Source organism: Cydia amplana, chromosome Z (assembly GCF_948474715.1).
Source record: "Cydia amplana chromosome Z, ilCydAmpl1.1, whole genome shotgun sequence".
Classification (NCBI taxonomy): Eukaryota; Metazoa; Arthropoda; class Insecta; order Lepidoptera; family Tortricidae; genus Cydia; species Cydia amplana.
In genome coordinates this window covers 38,977,840-38,995,533 of record NC_086096.1, presented here as the reverse complement: position 1 = coordinate 38,995,533, position 17,694 = coordinate 38,977,840, and the positions used below count along the sequence as shown (strand labels likewise).

At 39.4% G+C, this 17,694-nt stretch overlaps 1 protein-coding gene across 1 annotated transcript in view; it reads right to left on the bottom strand.

Annotated features, from left to right (window-relative positions):
* The window catches only part of LOC134661543 (protein crumbs), a 136,827-nt gene that overhangs the window by 69,409 nt on the left and 49,724 nt on the right, over window positions 1–17,694 (bottom strand). Inside the window, exon 3 of the mRNA XM_063517675.1 lies at window positions 10,869–11,080. Within this exon, the coding sequence (XP_063373745.1) occupies window positions 10,869–11,080 (212 nt within the window). The remainder of the gene's footprint in view (window positions 1–10,868; window positions 11,081–17,694) is intronic.

Below are 17,694 nucleotides of genomic sequence, written 5' to 3'. Positions count from 1 at the left end.
CCGGGTTCGAATCCTGGTGATGGCATTTATTTGTGTGTTCATCACAGATATTTGTTCCTGAGTTATGGATGTTTCCTATGTACAGTCGCCATCAGATATATCGGAGCGGCCAAGGTGTTCACAAAATCTAAACACGCACTCTAACGCCTTGACAATAGAGGCGTGTTCAGATATTTGTGAGCACCTTAGCCGCTGCGATATATCTGGTGGCGATTGTACTTAATTATTTTTCTATATCTATCTATCATAAAAATCATTTATTTACAAACAAGATATATAAAGTGTATTACTAAAAGAAATTAAAAACTAGCTTAAATCTAAAATAGGCCCTTGAGGCATTGTACCAAGGATGCTGGCGACATTTCCTCGCTGTATCGCAATGCTGATACGTTGTGCGAGGTAGCCGCCAGCTCTTCGGTCACCAGTTACGTCAACCAGACGTTTCGCGATTTCTGCGAACAACTTATGCGCGCTGGGACCCCATGGACCTAGATTTTCAACTCCAAATGGTACAAAATGGTACTCTCTACCGAGGCTCTTATATTTGTTACGTTTTAAATTTTCGGCGCTTACCGCCGCCCCGCCCGCTTTTACATTAGTCCGTTGGAGGTGGGACGGCGCCAGTGTGTCTACGCAGGTAGCATCCCACACTAACATCCGTCCCAAGCTCCAAGGAACTAAGGACACTCCATCTATCTATTAGGTACATATATCGTCGTCTACTACCCACAACACAAGCCTTGTTAAGGCTACTGTCAGGCGTGTCTCACTCCGCGATTTCGTAGCTTTGCTACAGGTAGCTAAAAGTACATCCGTTCGGCCCCAATTTTGTGGAAAGTCATAAGCCGCGCGTGGCGCTGTCGCCACCTAGGGTTGCCAACCGTACTATATTATATAGTATTGTACTATATTTTGGCTCTCTGTACTATATACTTTTGGAAAAATATATAGTACGCTATAATACTATATTTCCGATTAAACGTATGTTACACTTATGTTTAGTATTTTATCTAAAAGTACCATATTTTTTTGAAATGTACTATATTTTTGATGCCCTATTCTGGAAAATACTATATTCTACCAAAAAATAGTTGGCAACCCTATCGCCACCTAGCGGCCATATCTGTGCTGATCGTAACAGACGCGTTTTATTAGAGAGTGAGTCTTCTGTACTTAGTACTATTATTTATTCTGTGCTACTGTGGGGCTTGGTCGATCTGTGTGATATGTTTCACATCATTTATTTATTTATATTTAAGTCGAACTCATCTCCAAAGAAGGTAATGAATGCCTTTTGCTTCATGAAGTCGGCTTGCAATTGTCTTTGACTATTTTAAGTAGTAAAGACTCATATTGCCGGTATAATTTCTGAAAAGTACGTCGTGCAAACTAATATTCTGTTTGCATATTTCATATTAATAATTAAGTAACTTTTATTACTTAAGTTTCTTTGTGCTTTGTTCACTGTTTTTTAGATAAGTTTTAAAAAAGGCAAGAATATTGCGTATCATTTAAAAATGTCCGTCATGTGCACAAAAATTAAAGACAGCAGATATATGTTGTGTATTTATTTAAGGGCCTACTGCAGCCGCGTCTGGCGCTTCGTAAACCACGCCCGCTAGTTCTTCCCTCCCCGCTAACACACACACATGGAAACGCTTCGCGCCGCACGTGAAGTTTGTGTGACCTTTTAGCACCATCTAACGTTACAGAAGTTAACTACCATTATACGCGGTCGCTGCGGTCGGCCATAAACTTAAATTCGGAAAAAATTGAAACAGATGGCGTTGTTACTTGTTCATAATAGCAAACAATAAAATAATTAATTAATAAACCTGAATATTTATTGTTGTTTTGGAAGATGTTAACAGCATAGAAGCAGCAGCGTATATAGCATATAAGTTAAGAGTATTGATAATAAGAAAATAGCACAAGAACAGAAAAGAGATTATTTTTGATAAAATATGATGAAAAGAGATTTACTTGATTACGCTCACCTGACTTTGCGGTCACTAAATGCAAATTTCAACCTTATTGTTATGGGGTTACAATACCCCTGGGGTTGCAGGCGTCCATAGTCGTTATTATTATAAATGCTTTGGTTGAAATGCTTTTTAACCCTCGAATTTTTCATAGGTACTGCAATAATATGTTACTCTTCGACGGCCGCAAAAATATGTGACACGCTCTTATGGCTCTACAAATAAGATCTAACATCTATCTACCGCAAAACGGCCTTCGGTGTGTAACATATTATTGCAGCTGACTGTACTCGTATTCATTGTTGTATAGGTAGGTATTAATATCTTTTATCCGATCGATTTGCATTTATTTGAAATAAATCACAGTGTTTAGTAATTATATGTTTTATTGAATAAGAGATTATTTAGGTATGTAAGGAATACAGGGTGCCTTTTTGAAACACTCATTTTTAGGGTTCCGTAGCCAAATGGCAAAAAACGGAACCCTTATAGATTCGTCATGTCTGTCTGTCTGTCCGTCTGTCCGTCCGTATGTCACAGCCACTTTTTTCCGAAACTATAAGAACTATACTGTTGAAACTTGGTAAGTAGATGTATTCTGTGAACCGCATTAAGATTTTCATACAAAAATAGAAAAAAAAAATTTTTTTTGGGGGTTCCCCATACTTAGAACTGAAACTCAAAAAATGTTTTTTCATCAAACCCCTACGTGTGGGGTATCTATGGATAGGTCTTCAAAAATGATATTGAGGTTTCTAACATCATTTTTTTCTAAACTGAATAGTTTGCGCGAGAGACACTTCCAAAGTGGTAAAATGTGTGTCCCCCCCCCCTGTAACTTCTAAAATAAGAGAATGATAAAACTAAAAAAAATATATGATGTACATTACCATGCAAACTTCCACCGAAAATTGGTTTGAACAAGATCTAGTAAGTAGTTGTTTTTTAATACGTCATAAATCCCCTAAATACGGAACCCTTCATGGGCGAGTCCGACTCGCACTTGGCCGCTTTTTCTGGATAATTTTGAATTTCAATTGTCAGGGGTGCCTACATTATTTTTTAATACATTTTACAACGACAACAAACAAAAGTTCAAATTCGCCGTATTTTTATTACCCGGGTCGATCGCAACAAAATAGAAAATCATGTTTTTCAAATCTAAGCGTTATTGTAATTTATCTCAAATAACCAAAAAGTCAATCTGACTAGAACTTAAAAACGAACTGAATTATTTTAATATGTCGATTTTTCTTGGTGACCCAGGAGAATTTTTTTTTGTATCCCATACGAAAAGAGCGTATCCCAATCGCGTATCGGTTTTGGTTTTTACCTATAAGTGTGAAAAATATATTCTACCATATACGAAGGATGTGTTTTTTCATGTTTTATGTGTCTTTTTGTACAATAAAGTGTTTTACTGCTACTAATATATCATATTAACGATTAACTAAAAAGGTATTTACATCTAATTTAACTGGTAAATTATTAAAGTCCGCTAAAATTAATATATACCTATTCAAAAAAATATTTGTTAATATGTCCCAAAATCATGGCTCATTTTTTAAGTCTCCTGACTTACCAAACATATCGCAACGAAGGCAAGGGCACAACGCGGCATCGTGAACCTAATAACGTAACGTTTCAGTTACTTTTATCCGGGGTACGAAAAGAGGTATTAGATCTATCCTGGGTCTAATATGTTATAAAAACATAGTTTTTTGAAAAATGTTCGTAGGTAGTACACAAAATTTACCTTTTCTTTTAAATGTGATTTGGGTCATCGTTCTCCCTGGTGACTTTTCTGGTGACCCAAGAGACATCAATTTTATTATGACTCAGGAGACTTTTTTTCTATGCACTTTGATTTTTTTGATGCGCTAATTTTGTTATCTAAAATAACTTTAAACTGCTGATATACTTATATCACTTTGCTGATGAGTGGAAGTGGAATTGAAACTTAATTTATTGTTCTCTCCCTTGACATTTTGGCATACATTTGACATGCTGCAGTGCACTCCTAACGTTAATAAAGACATAATTTTTAGAAAATGCTTTAGGAAAACTCACTCTTGAGCTTAAAACGATTAAGTCCTTATCATTGTATGTTAGATTTTTAGTACAGATTTGGATCAGTGAAAATGTCTCTTAGCCAACGAAATTTGTCTCTGGGAAAAGTACGATATCCCTAAAAATTGTACGTACATTTCGCATTTTTCTGAAGGAACGGAATTCATAAATTGGGTTATTATTATTTTTTCAGATTATTTGATTGCATTGACATATCACCAAGATAGATAGAACATTTAAGTTACCAGAAGAAAAGCATTTTGTTATTTTATACAGTGTGGAAAAAGTAGGTTCGATTCCCGGGCTCGACTAAGCGAATTTAAAAAAAACAACGTGTTGCATTCCGGGAGTGCCGACAGAAGTTAAAACTCAATGACTAGTCCAAAATGTCTGCAGCACTATGTATAATTGACCCATCCTCCTTTCTATTGAAAACTTGTGGTTCCGAAATTGCTGGTCAGTGAGCTTGTTTAAAATTCGAAATTCAAATTTATAGCGTTAATTGTTTAAAATTCGAATAGAAATTGTAAAGTTACCTTGCAGACCTCGCATCTAAATATATTTGGTCATGATATTTTGAGTTTTATTCACCAGTACTAGAGTTCACTTTTATTAGCGATTTCATCAAGATGTAGCTTTATTGAATTATATTTGAGTGGTATAAAGTTATAATACTGTGAGATCCTCGTATTTCAGCCCGTACAAGATTATAACCTTTTTCATGTAATGTCATTGAGTTTTTCTTTATTGATTTAAATGCCATCTAAACCTTACGGTCACATGATCGCCTTACGCTGTCTCGAGTTTATCATTTTTTCCCCACCTCAAAAAGTGCCTAGCGCCGCTAAAGAAGTTTTCACTTCAAAAATCTTTGAATGCAGTTGTTTCTTTAAAAAACAATAATGTTTCATTTAAGTAAAATGAGCAAACTTAAGGTTTTAAGGCACTTTCCCTCCAGGGCCCATAATTTTTTTCCACCCGGTAGTAGACAACTATTTTTTTCGACTAAATGAAGTTTTATTAGATAAATCGTTGATCACATGGTTCGTTTCACACATCACATCAAAACGTTTGTCAAAGTAATGAAATTTATGCCAAAAAAACATAAATAAAACATATAAATTCAACACATTTTTTAAATAAAAATCTTTCTCGATGATATAAAAGCGGCCAAGTGCGAGTCGGACTCGCCCATGAAGGGTTCCGTATTTAGGCGATTTATGACGTATTAAAAAAAAAACTACTTACTAGATCTCGTTCAAACCAATTTTCGGTGGAAGTTCACATGGTAATGTACATCATATATTTTTTTTAGTTTTATCATTCTCTTATTTTAGAAGTTACAGGGGGGGGGACACACATTTTACCACTTTGAAAGTGTCTCTCGCGCAAACTATTCAGTTTAGAAAAAAATGATATTAGAAACCTCAATATCATTTTTGAAGACCTATCCATAGACACCCCACACGTATGGGTTTGATGAAAAAAAATTTTTTGAGTTTCAGTTTGAAGTATGGGGAACCCCAAAAATTTATTGTTTTTTTTCTATTTAATACATCTACTTACCAAGTTTCAACAGTATAGTTCTTATAGTTTCGGAGAAAAGTGGCTGTGACCTACGGACGGACAGACAGACGGACAGACGGACAGACAGACAGACAGACAGACATGACGAATCTATAAGGGTTCCGTTTTTTGCCATTTGGCTACGGAACCCTAAAAAAGAACATCGACAAATTATGTTCAAAGAATTAATATCAAAACAGATGTCATAATTAGGATTGGCTACTTTAAGAAAGGGACAGAGAGATTTAATCCTCTCGCTCTGCACGTTTTTCTCATTCCTCCTTGTCAAGCCAAAATAAACTATAAAATGATAGTAACACAAGTACATTGTAATATTCACTTTTTCCACGGTATCATGTCATTGTAAATTACTTATGTGAAATTGTAGTGGCGTGCGACTTTCAAACCGGAGGTCACGGGTTCGAACCCCGGCCCGTGCAAGTGAGTTTTTGTAAGTAGGGACCTTTTTTAGTGGTACTTAAATATAATAACTTTTCGTATTATTGAAATAAAATATTTTATTCAAACAAACTTAATAATATAATAATTAAAACGAATAATATCAATTAGTTTTCAATATTTATTCAATTATTTTAAATTATTTGAGCATGAAACATACTAGATTTATTTTTATCATTACAATAGAAAAAAAGCAAAAAATATATTCTTATAGATATTTTATTTTTAAACAAAAATAAAGCAAAAAGTTACGGTTAGATTCTGATGGCTAAATACCAAACAGCTACCGATACATTTCAATATCTGTCGAAATTTCCTAACCCGTTGTAACTGACAAAGAGTATAGATTTCGACGTAGCATGACGTAGCTAAGCAAACACGCACACATGCGTAACGTATAGGCCTGTAAGAAGGCACCATCATAGGTTTACCTCCGATTCCGTTACTACTCAATGGAGTTACGACTCAACGTTTATTGGATATTAAAATTTTACGTAATTCGGAGCGCTGCGCGAAGTGACATAGGTCTTACCTCTTTGAGGCACGACGGCCATCTAACATTACTGGCATAAAGGATGCATTTATGACTTTGACGCATGACAGAAAGAGAAACCGAACTGCGTAAAATGGGCGTTTGCTGTTGAATTCATAAAATCAAAAATCGATAATAAATCCATCGGTAAAGGATAATAAGTTAATATTTAGTTCTTTGAAAGTTAAGACGAGATGAAAACCTTTGCTGTAAGGTGGATTGTGCTGGATATGGATGTGTTTTCTAGTTGCACGAAGCTAAAACCGAAAAATGAACACGTAAGTTTGGATTTATTTTCTATCGAGAAAATTTTAAGCATTCGTGTTTCGACTACTACGAAATCTCTTATCATATAGTCAAGAAACATATATCCGAAAATCACTACTGTTTGTTTCCGGGGCTAGCCACTGCCACCTTTCTAAGATCCTGTTATTTTTCGATGCACGGCCTTAAATGCGTGTGAAATTTGAGAAAGAATGAAGACAAGAATATGATGGAATTGATGGAAATAAATCAATCATACCCAAAACAATTTCGTCGCATTCTACATCCCATTTGCAAGAATACTCAAACAGAGAAGTAAAATTCAAAGTGCAAATCTGGCTCAAAGCCCTTTGTTATGAGAATATTGAGAATTTATGGCACTATAAGTATATAGTTATACATAACACTCAGATCATACCTACACGCCCACCCACACCCCACACACAGCCACTTCGCTTTCTTTGCTTTATAATCACGGGTAACTTACGGGTAAGTAAAGAACGTATACTTACATATAATATTGTATATTATAAGTATAAAAAGTTATAACGTTGAAATAATATAATATACAAAACAAATACCACGCAATAAACCTAACCTTTTATTTTTCTGGGGGGTAACAGTTCTAACCTAACCTAAAGCTGGCCATACACACCAGGGATGTTGCGGATGCAGATTTTTTGACATCCGCGGATGCGGATGCGGATGCGGATATTTAAAGGCTCACATCCGCGGATGCGGATGCGGATGTCAAGATTAGGTACTTAGAAAACGTCAAATATTACATTTTTAGTATAAATAATAATAATAATAATTTGAGCCAATATACGTCCCACTGCTGGGCACAGGCCTCCTCTCATGCGCGAGAGGGCTTGGGCTATAGTCCCCACGCTAGCCCAATGCGGATTGGGGACTTTACATACACCTTTAAATTTCTTCGCAGATGTATGCAGGTTTCCTCACGATGTTTTCCTTCACCGACAAGCTAGTGGTAAATATCAAATGATATTTCGTACATAAGTTCCGAAAAACTCATTGGTACGAGCCAGGATTTGAACCCGCGACCTCCGGATTGAAAGTCGGACGACATATCCACTCGGCCACCACTGCTTTGCTGCTTATTTTTAGTATATTTTTATTTAAAAAAAACGAAACTTTTAGTATTTGAGCAAGAATATAGGTGCGTTATATTTAATAAACAGTAACTTCGCCGACTTTTCTGGATCTAGACGATTTCGTTATAGGTAATGACGAAATTACCTAGCACTTACGCCGCCGCTAAGACGTTCCTGTACCGACTTGTTCGACATCCGCATCCGCATAAGCTCCGCATCGATTTTATGCGGATGCGGATGCGGATGTTGAAAATAATGCGGAAGTTCCGCGGTTGCGGATGCGGATGCGGATGTTCGCAACATCCCTGATACACACTAGGGTACGCCTGCGCAGTTTTACCTGTACAGTTCAACTGCGCAGGTAAAAAGGAGCGTGTGTGGCATTCGACTGTGCAGTTTTCTACGACTGCACAGTTGACCTGCGCGAATATGAAAATAGATATTTTTTACCTGTGTGCTCTTAAACTGTACAGTTAAAACTGAGCGTGTGTGGCGTTCGCCTGCGCAGGCCTCAGTTGATCGCGGTCTCGTAAGCGGAATGAAACGCTAGTTGAGTTAAATTAACTTTATAAATCAGAGCCCTGCCTAATTCCCCTGATGATAAAACATGTTTTTTATTCTTGTATTATTTTTTTAGACTTGAAGTATAATACATGGTGATTTGGTACCATATGTCTGACCATACTCTGAGGTGTGGATAATGTAGGTCATATTACACATATTGAACAACTTTTATTATTCGTTATTTTTGTCTTTCTTGCGCTTTATAATTAAAAACAATAACGTTAATATAGTGCTGCGTCAACATCAAGCACAGCTGACGACGGTGCCATGGCTACACAACTGAGAGTTTGTGCAGGTTTACCGCTGCCGTGTGTGTGCTCCACCCGGCTAGGGTTTACCTGTGCAGTTTAACTGTACAGGTAAAACTGTGCAGGCATACCCTAGTGTGTATGGCCAGCTTAACCTACCTTTCTGGTAGCAGTTTCTTTCTCTGAGGGGTCACAGTTCTAACCTAACCTAACCTACTTTTCTGATAGCAGTTTCTTTTTCTGGGGAGTCACAGTTCTAACCTACCCTACTTTTCTGACAGTAATTAGTTTCGATGACCTATGAAATACTGAGCTATCCAAATAATTTTACTGATATTTTGTTCAGATACTTATATGATATGTTATTCATTATTTTAATTTTTATGCATAATGAATGTTATATTAAATGTAATTAGTTTATTTGTATGTTATACCAAACAGCGGTATGTATATTGTATGTTATATTATTTTTATGTTATACTTATTGAAAATATAGATTAAGTGCACGTATACATAAGATTAGTATACGTTTTGAACGTTTGTAAACTGAAATTATACCAAAAGTGCGTATTCATTATGATACGCACCCCTCCTGTCCAGGCCGGACCCAGGACACCGCGACCTTCAGGCGTCACGTGGACAGTTGACTAACCTTGGACTCCCTGTCGACCTCGAGATGCAGCGACGGCGGGTTCGCCTGGTAGTTGAGAGCCACCCAGTGCCACTTGTTGTCCAGGGTGCTCCGGTTCATGGCCTGCTCGCGCTGCTGCTGTCCAGGCCGGACCCAGGACACCGCGACCTTCAGGCGTCACGTGGACAGTTGACTAACCTTGGACTCCCTGTCGACCTCGAGAGGCAGCGACGGCGGGTTCGCCTGGTAGTTGAGAGCCACCCAGTGCCACTTGTTGTCCAGGGTGCTCCGGTTCATGGCCTGCTCGCGCTGCTGCTGTCCAGGCCGGACCCAGGACACCGCGACCTTCAGGCGTCACGTGGACAGTTGACTAACCTTGGACTCCCTGTCGACCTCGAGATGCAGCGACGGCGGGTTCGCCTGGTAGTTGAGAGCCACCCAGTGCCACTTGTTGTCCAGGGTGCTCCGGTTCATGGCCTGCTCGCGCTGCTGCTGTCCAGGCCGGACCCAGGACACCGCGACCTTCAGGCGTCACGTGGACAGTTGACTAACCTTGGACTCCCTGTCGACCTCGAGATGCAGCGACGGCGGGTTCGCCTGGTAGTTGAGAGCCACCCAGTGCCACTTGTTGTCCAGGGTGCTCCGGTTCATGGCCTGCTCGCGCTGCTGCTGTCCAGGCCGGACCCAGGGCACCGCGACCTTCAGGCGTCACGTGGACAGTTGACTAACCTTGGACTCCCTGTCGACCTCGAGATGCAGCGACGGCGGGTTCGCCTGGTAGTTGAGAGCCACCCAGTGCCACTTGTTGTCCAGGGTGCTCCGGTTCATGGCCTGCTCGCGCTGCTGCTGTCCAGGCCGGACCCAGGACACCGCGACCTTCAGGCGTCACGTGGACAGTTGACTAACCTTGGACTCCCTGTCGACCTCGAGAGGCAGCGACGGCGGGTTCGCCTGGTAGTTGAGAGCCACCCAGTGCCACTTGTTGTCCAGGGTGCTCCGGTTCATGGCCTGCTCGCGCTGCTGCTGTCCAGGCCGGACCCAGGACACCGCGACCTTCAGGCGTCACGTGGACAGTTGACTAACCTTGGACTCCCTGTCGACCTCGAGATGCAGCGACGGCGGGTTCGCCTGGTAGTTGAGAGCCACCCAGTGCCACTTGTTGTCCAGGGTGCTCCGGTTCATGGCCTGCTCGCGCTGCTGCTGTCCAGGCCGGACCCAGGACACCGCGACCTTCAGGCGTCACGTGGACAGTTGACTAACCTTGGACTCCCTGTCGACCTCGAGATGCAGCGACGGCGGGTTCGCCTGGTAGTTGAGAGCCACCCAGTGCCACTTGTTGTCCAGGGTGCTCCGGTTCATGGCCTGCTCGCGCTGCTGCTGTCCAGGCCGGACCCAGGACACCGCGACCTTCAGGCGTCACGTGGACAGTTGACTAACCTTGGACTCCCTGTCGACCTCGAGATGCAGCGACGGCGGGTTCGCCTGGTAGTTGAGAGCCACCCAGTGCCACTTGTTGTCCAGGGTGCTCCGGTTCATGGCCTGCTCGCGCTGCTGCTGTCCAGGCCGGACCCAGGACACCACCACCTGCTTCAGGAGGGCGGTCACGTGCAGAGTGTAGCCGGCGAAACGTTGGGAGAACAGCTCGCCTCCTGTGGAAATAGAGGAAAAATACTTACTAATAGTTATTTGTACAACAAGTGATCAAAGTTTGATATTTCTTCGAGTGCTTATTTTGAGTCCCGTGCAAGCGAAAGATTCTATCTATAATTTAGAATCTTGAGCGTAGTAAGGGACTCAAAAGCGCACGAGATGTAAATAACTTTGATCTCGTGTAGTACACAACATTTTTCACCTCAGCGCAGTGAGAACATACCTATTAGACAACTTGAAAAATGTAATCCTTCTTCATCACTTAATACCTGCACTCATGTTTTCTTAAGATATACAAACAATTAAGTTTAATTACCGCAATGGAACACAAAAACAAAACGTAATAATAAATTCCAGTAAAATAATATAGAAATAACAAACATTAACTGACACTTCAATAGACAACTTTTTTTTGTAAAAAAAATCTTTGTAAGATACGGTCCGAATTGCGGATACGTACTAATTGTCAACTATGGTAGAAATTCTTAAAAGTAAAATAATTAATTTTGCGTGATGATCTGTGTATTTTTTGAGTTCGTTATTTTAATTGTACAATAAAATACCTAAAATATAATATTTTATCAGTTTTTATCAATTCTTAAACTTTATTTTTATTTATTAATTATTAAGAATTCATACTCGTACGTGGTTTGGAACGATGCGGTCTGAAGTTTTTCGGGGGTCTATTATAAACCGTGAATATACTGTTGAATGTCGTTTTAACTTTTTATTGTCTGTTTCTTTTTGCTAACAGTGTGAAAGGGACAGAGATAATAGAACTCAAGTATGTCGAACTTTTATTAGACCCCGCATGTTGAAATGACATTTGACTATAAAGGTCACTTGAATGCCATTTTGTCTCACTGTTTTTAAGAATCAAAGTACCCTTGTTCGAGCTGCCGAGGTGAAAAAAAAATTACCGAACATTTTGAAAACATAATGAGGGTTCCTAAATAACTTTTTGTATAAATACGTGGTTGTTTTGGGAATAAACTTTAGCATTTTTAATTATTAAACGAACCACAAGTATCTTTAATACTCGTAAAAGCGAAACATGGAATATTAGAGCATTTATTAATCTTTAGTATGTTCAGATTAGGAAATTCAAATGAACGCGAATTATTCACGATTGCTAGTGGAAATAGCAGATCAATGCTACTCAATTAGAAGCCCGCGTCGATAATTCCAAGTATGGAACTGCAGTTAGTTTGCGAAGCCATCCTTGGAAACTAGGATAATCGGATTACCAATAAATTACCGATAATAACGTACAGAAAGCAGTCATGCCTTAGAAACCTTTGACAAATAAAGGTAACGTAAAGAATTAAACTGTTGGACAGTCAGTAGTACTGACTGTCCATCAGGGAGCAGAGAGCTACTGACTCAGAGAGAGCTACTGACTCAGTAGCAATAATTGCTTAAGCGGGCGAGGATTTCACAATGATCTTGATGCGACTTTGATAAGAGAATAAGAGCGCGTTAAGGTGGTTCGATTTTCATACAAAATTCAATCGACTTTCATTAAGTAACTACACACTATTACTACATAAATATTTCCGCATTTATCTTCTTTCGAATATTCATTTTCGCTAAATGAATAGGAAAACAATGTTTCATACAGAAATCATGCAAAAATCATAGTTAACTTTTCACCAATTTTACGTATGTGTGCGTCACAAATGTCGTGTACGGATACATTTGCGACGTTGCCATACCATTTCCGACGTTGCCGGGCTGACCACGGCGTGAATTTGAAGTGCCGTCATGTTTAGTGCAATTTTGTTGACCTACCCGATTTTGTTGAATGAGTACCCGAATTTCGCCAGCTTAGCTAAGAACTATCATGGTGCGTTTTGTAAACAGTTGTTTTTTTGCTTACAAACGAAAGGTTCCCGGTTCAATCCCCAGTCATTGTATGCTGGGACATAACTTTTTGTATTTTTTTTACATCTAAATTTCGTATTGTTTTTTTTTATCAAATTTTTCTTATTATCAAAAATGTATGGGCTAAGCGTATTCGTTTATTTTTTACAAAGATAATTATAAATTATACTCTACCTAATCTCTTTGATTTTTACAATCAAGACATCCTCACAGCAATAAAAAAGAAATGTATAAAATTTCCTGTGGTTGAAAATGATGGAATTTTATCTATGAATGAAAAACACAATTATTACTAGTTACTATATACCAGGTAAGTAAATTATAACTTGATTATAACTTTATTAGAATCCATATTGTTGCATCATCTTTCTTCCTATTACATTAGAGATTTCGGTCGGAGATTTGGTCAATACGTCAGGTTTTAGTATCAAAAATGTTTCCCAGCCTGCGTGACGTAGCGAAAACTAAAACTTCTATACAAATATTTGGGACATAGTTTTTATATTAGCTACTAGCAGGATTCAACAAGAATATGCTAGTGATTCTGAGTTGGAAGAACCCAAAAAGATCATAATCTGTGAAAATCAGGTATTGATTTTTTTTTAAAACGTTGATAAAGTAATTTATTGATAATAGCGACCCGCCCCGCCCGGCTTCGCACGGGTTAACAAATTATACATAAACCTTCCACTTGAATCACTCTATCTATTAAAAAAAAACCGCATCAAAATCCGTTGCGTACTTTTAAAGATCTAAGCATACAGACAGACAGACAGGAAAGCGACTTTGTTTTATACTATGTAGTGATAGTGATGATGATGATACTGAATATCTGGGGGAAGCGCTGGTGGCCTAGCGGAAAGAGCGTGCGACTTGCAATCCAGAGGTCGCGGGTTCTAACCCCGGCTCGTACCGTAGTTATTATACTCTTTGGTACCGTCGTACCAATGATTTTTCGGAACTTTTGTACGAAATATCATTTGATACCTATTTACCGGAACCTATTTATATATCGATACCTATTTTTCGGTGAAAGAAACCAATGTGAGGAAACCGGACTAATCCCAATAAGTTTACTCTCTGGGTTGGAAGGTCAGGGCAGTCGCTTTCGTAAAAACTAGTGCCCATGCCAATTCTGGGATTAGTTGCCAAGCGGATTAGCGGACCCCATGCGAGGAAGAAGACATTGAATAACTGGGAGACCGACCAAAGCTCAGAAAACATATAAAAACCCAAAAATGCGCGTTTTCTCACAGATCAGACCTAGCTAAGAGATCAAACCCCTTATAGCAAATTTCATCGAAATCGTTAGAGCCGTTTCTGATATCATCCAAATATATATGTTGCAGTCAAAAATGTGAACTGGTCAAAATAACTTTTAACCGACAAAAACAGGCAAAACTGCTTTTGACTGAGCATGTTGGTCAAAAGTAGTTTTACCTGAAAATCATACCTATTTCTGGCAGCAGTTTCGTTTTTAGGGCGTAGCATAAAAAAATAACCCTAACCTACCTATTTCTGGGAGCAGAGAATTTTACCCCAATGTACCAAATATTACCATACAAATCCTAAAAACTAGCCCAAAATTACATAAAAACATATTTCTATGTAAAAATTGTCAAGTGCGATTTTAAGGTAAAACTACTTTTGACCAACATGCTCAGTCAAAAGCAGTTTTGCCTGTTTTTGTCGGTTAAAAGTTCTTTTGACCAGTTCACACTTTTGACTGCGACATATATAATAATTTCTCGTTAAGATAACACAAAAAGGACAAAAATAAACAAAATGAAATTATCTACTCGCACCAGTCTTGAACCCCAATAATCCTCTTGCACGTGTTTCCACGAACATACCGTAACGCTATTGCAGCATACTTACGTTGTGTGAAATTGTCTACTATAAGCATCACTGAAACACTGTTTGCATGTGTGAGTTATAGTAGGAAAAAGCATGACAGCAACACTCCGTCGACTTTAAAGGGTAGTTTCTGCACAATTAAGTATTCAATGTCTATTTTAATAGTTCAATATTTACTTAAAGAGTTCGCTAAACATTCTTTTAAGTATACAAATACCAAGACCATTCCACAAAAAAATAAAACATGAAATTTTGCGAAAGTGGCGCCATCTAGCGAGGATTAAGCTTTGAGTAACCTAGTCGAACCACCTTAAGGTAATTTTGAACACCTCGTCCGCTTAGCAACTTCTGCTGTTAACTGGACAACACAACTTGCTAGGGTTCAAAGTTCTAGGATAGGGTTGTCATATGGCGTGACGACCATTCATTAACCCTTTGAACGCCACGTGGGCGGCGCGTCATCGAGCATGAGCGACGACAAGGTGAGAGACTAATTAGCGAGTGCAGCACACCGGGAGGTGCGGCGTAAAGTGTTGGTGCTTCTAGTTACTGCGTGGGAGGATGGACGTCAGGGAAGCCTTACACGTGTGCTGCAGATACGAGGGGCACGATTTAAAAAGTGGTTGTAGGTAATAGATAAATACTTTAGGTTTCTATCAAACTCCGATAACTGTTTATGTTAAGTAGGTCATAAAGTGGAGTTCAATAGATAAGACAAATAATGTAAAAAATATGACAGATTTTAATTGTTAGAAGCCTGACCAGAAATATATGATCATTGTCAAGAGGGTGCTGTTATTCTCGTGTATAGGGTGAGTTCAGTATAGTAGTATGAAAAAAATAGTTCCAGTGAAATTCCGCAACATGGCGCGTGATGATCATATATTCCTGGTCAGACTTATAACAGCGTATATCTTATATTATGTTGTTAAATAAACGCTCTCTATTCTATTGTATTCTAAATCTTGTCGGGCAGAGGTGTTAGATCCGGTGTATCTTTATTTGACATGCATATGATTCCAACATGCACGTCCGCAGCGCAGCAAGCTCCTTTGTATTGCACCTTACACTCGTCCGCACCTACGAGTACGCCTTTGCTATTCCAACGTCAAAAGCGTTTGATCTTCGAGGAGTAAGCCTATTGTGCCTCGGGATTTGTATTTGTTACAGGGCGTGTCCCAGGCGCTGGTGGCCTAGCGGTAAGAGCGTGCGACTTGCAATCCGGAGGTCGCGGGTTCGAACCCCGGCTCGTACCAATGAGTTTTTCGGAACTTATGTACGAAATATCATTTGATGTTTACCAGTCGCTTTTCGGTGAAGGAAAACATCGTGAGGAAACCGGACTAATCCCAATACGGGCCTAGTTTACCCTCTGGGTTGGAAGGTCAGATGGCAGTCGCTTTCGTAAAACTAGTGCCCACGCCAATTACTGGGATTAGTTGCCAAGCGGACCCCAGGCTCCCATGAGCCGTGGCAAAAATGCCGGGACAACGCGAGGAAGATGACAGGGACACGAGGCACCTAATAGAAACTATAAGTGCAGTTATTTCTGGGTTTTCGACTGGTGCAACGTTCCAAAGGTTCTTGATAACGCCACGGAGCGATAATACATGAGGCTGGCCCAAAAATACCTTGACAACATACCTTATCCTCCTAAGGCCCATCCATACAAACGAAACAACCATTTGCTACTGAAATTTGAACCTAAATTGTAGGAAATAGAGTTGATTTTGCTTTATTTGAAAATTCAACGAAACAAAGCAAAAGCGACTATGTTCCAGGGATGTTGCGAACATCCGCATCCGCATCCGCAACCGCGGAACATCCGCATTATTTTCAACATCCGCATCCGCATCCGCATAAAATCGATGCGGAGCTTATGCGGATGCGGATGTTGAACAAGTCGGTACAGGAACGTCTTAGCGGCGGCGTAAGTGCTAGGTAATTTCGTCATTAGGTCATTACCTATAACGAAATCGTCTAGATCCAGAAAAGTCGGCGAAGTTACTGTTTATTAAATATAACGCACCTATATTCTTGCTCAAATACTAAACGTTTGGTTTTTTTAATTAAAAAATACTAAAAATGTAATATTTGACGTTTTCTAAGTACCTAATCTTGACATCCGCATCCGCATCCGCATCCGCGGATGTGAGCCTTTAAAAATCCGCATCCGCATCCGCATCCGCATCCGCGGATGTCAAAAAATCTGCATCCGCAACATCCCTGCTATGTTCCAATTGAACATGGTTTAAATTACATCGAACTGAATAGGTACTATAGGTCTGCGAGTACAGAAGATACTTGTAATTGTTGTGATCTGATCGCACAAAAGGCCACGTGTATATACGATACGATACGAGCTGGTGGGCGTATGCTTTGAGCCTTAGTCATTTCAGCAACGAATATAATCCATACTAATATAATATTATAAATGCGAAAGTGTGTCTGTCTGTCTGTCGGTCTGTGTGTTACCTCTTCATGCTTAAACCGCTGTAGCCGTCGCTTACTAGAATTGTATGGGCTAGTTTTATAATTATTATGCGAACTTAACATAATTAATGTCAGCATGTCACACATTTCAAATAGCATACCCAAATCCCAATAGTTCTATGTTTTTTTTTCTTTAAATTAGTTAGTAGAACAAACTTAAAGAAAAAAATATATGAAAGGATACATATAGATGCTAAGTTCACAAATCGGCTTTCATCGTCTCAAAAGATTCAATGCCTTGAACTAACATATATTCGGTTTTTTAAATTGTAATAATTCAAAGCCTTCGACCTCTGATACGCCTCAACCTTTAGGGTTTAGTGCAACACAAGTCAAATACTAATAGGCTTAAATACGAATAATACTAGTAAACCTCGCG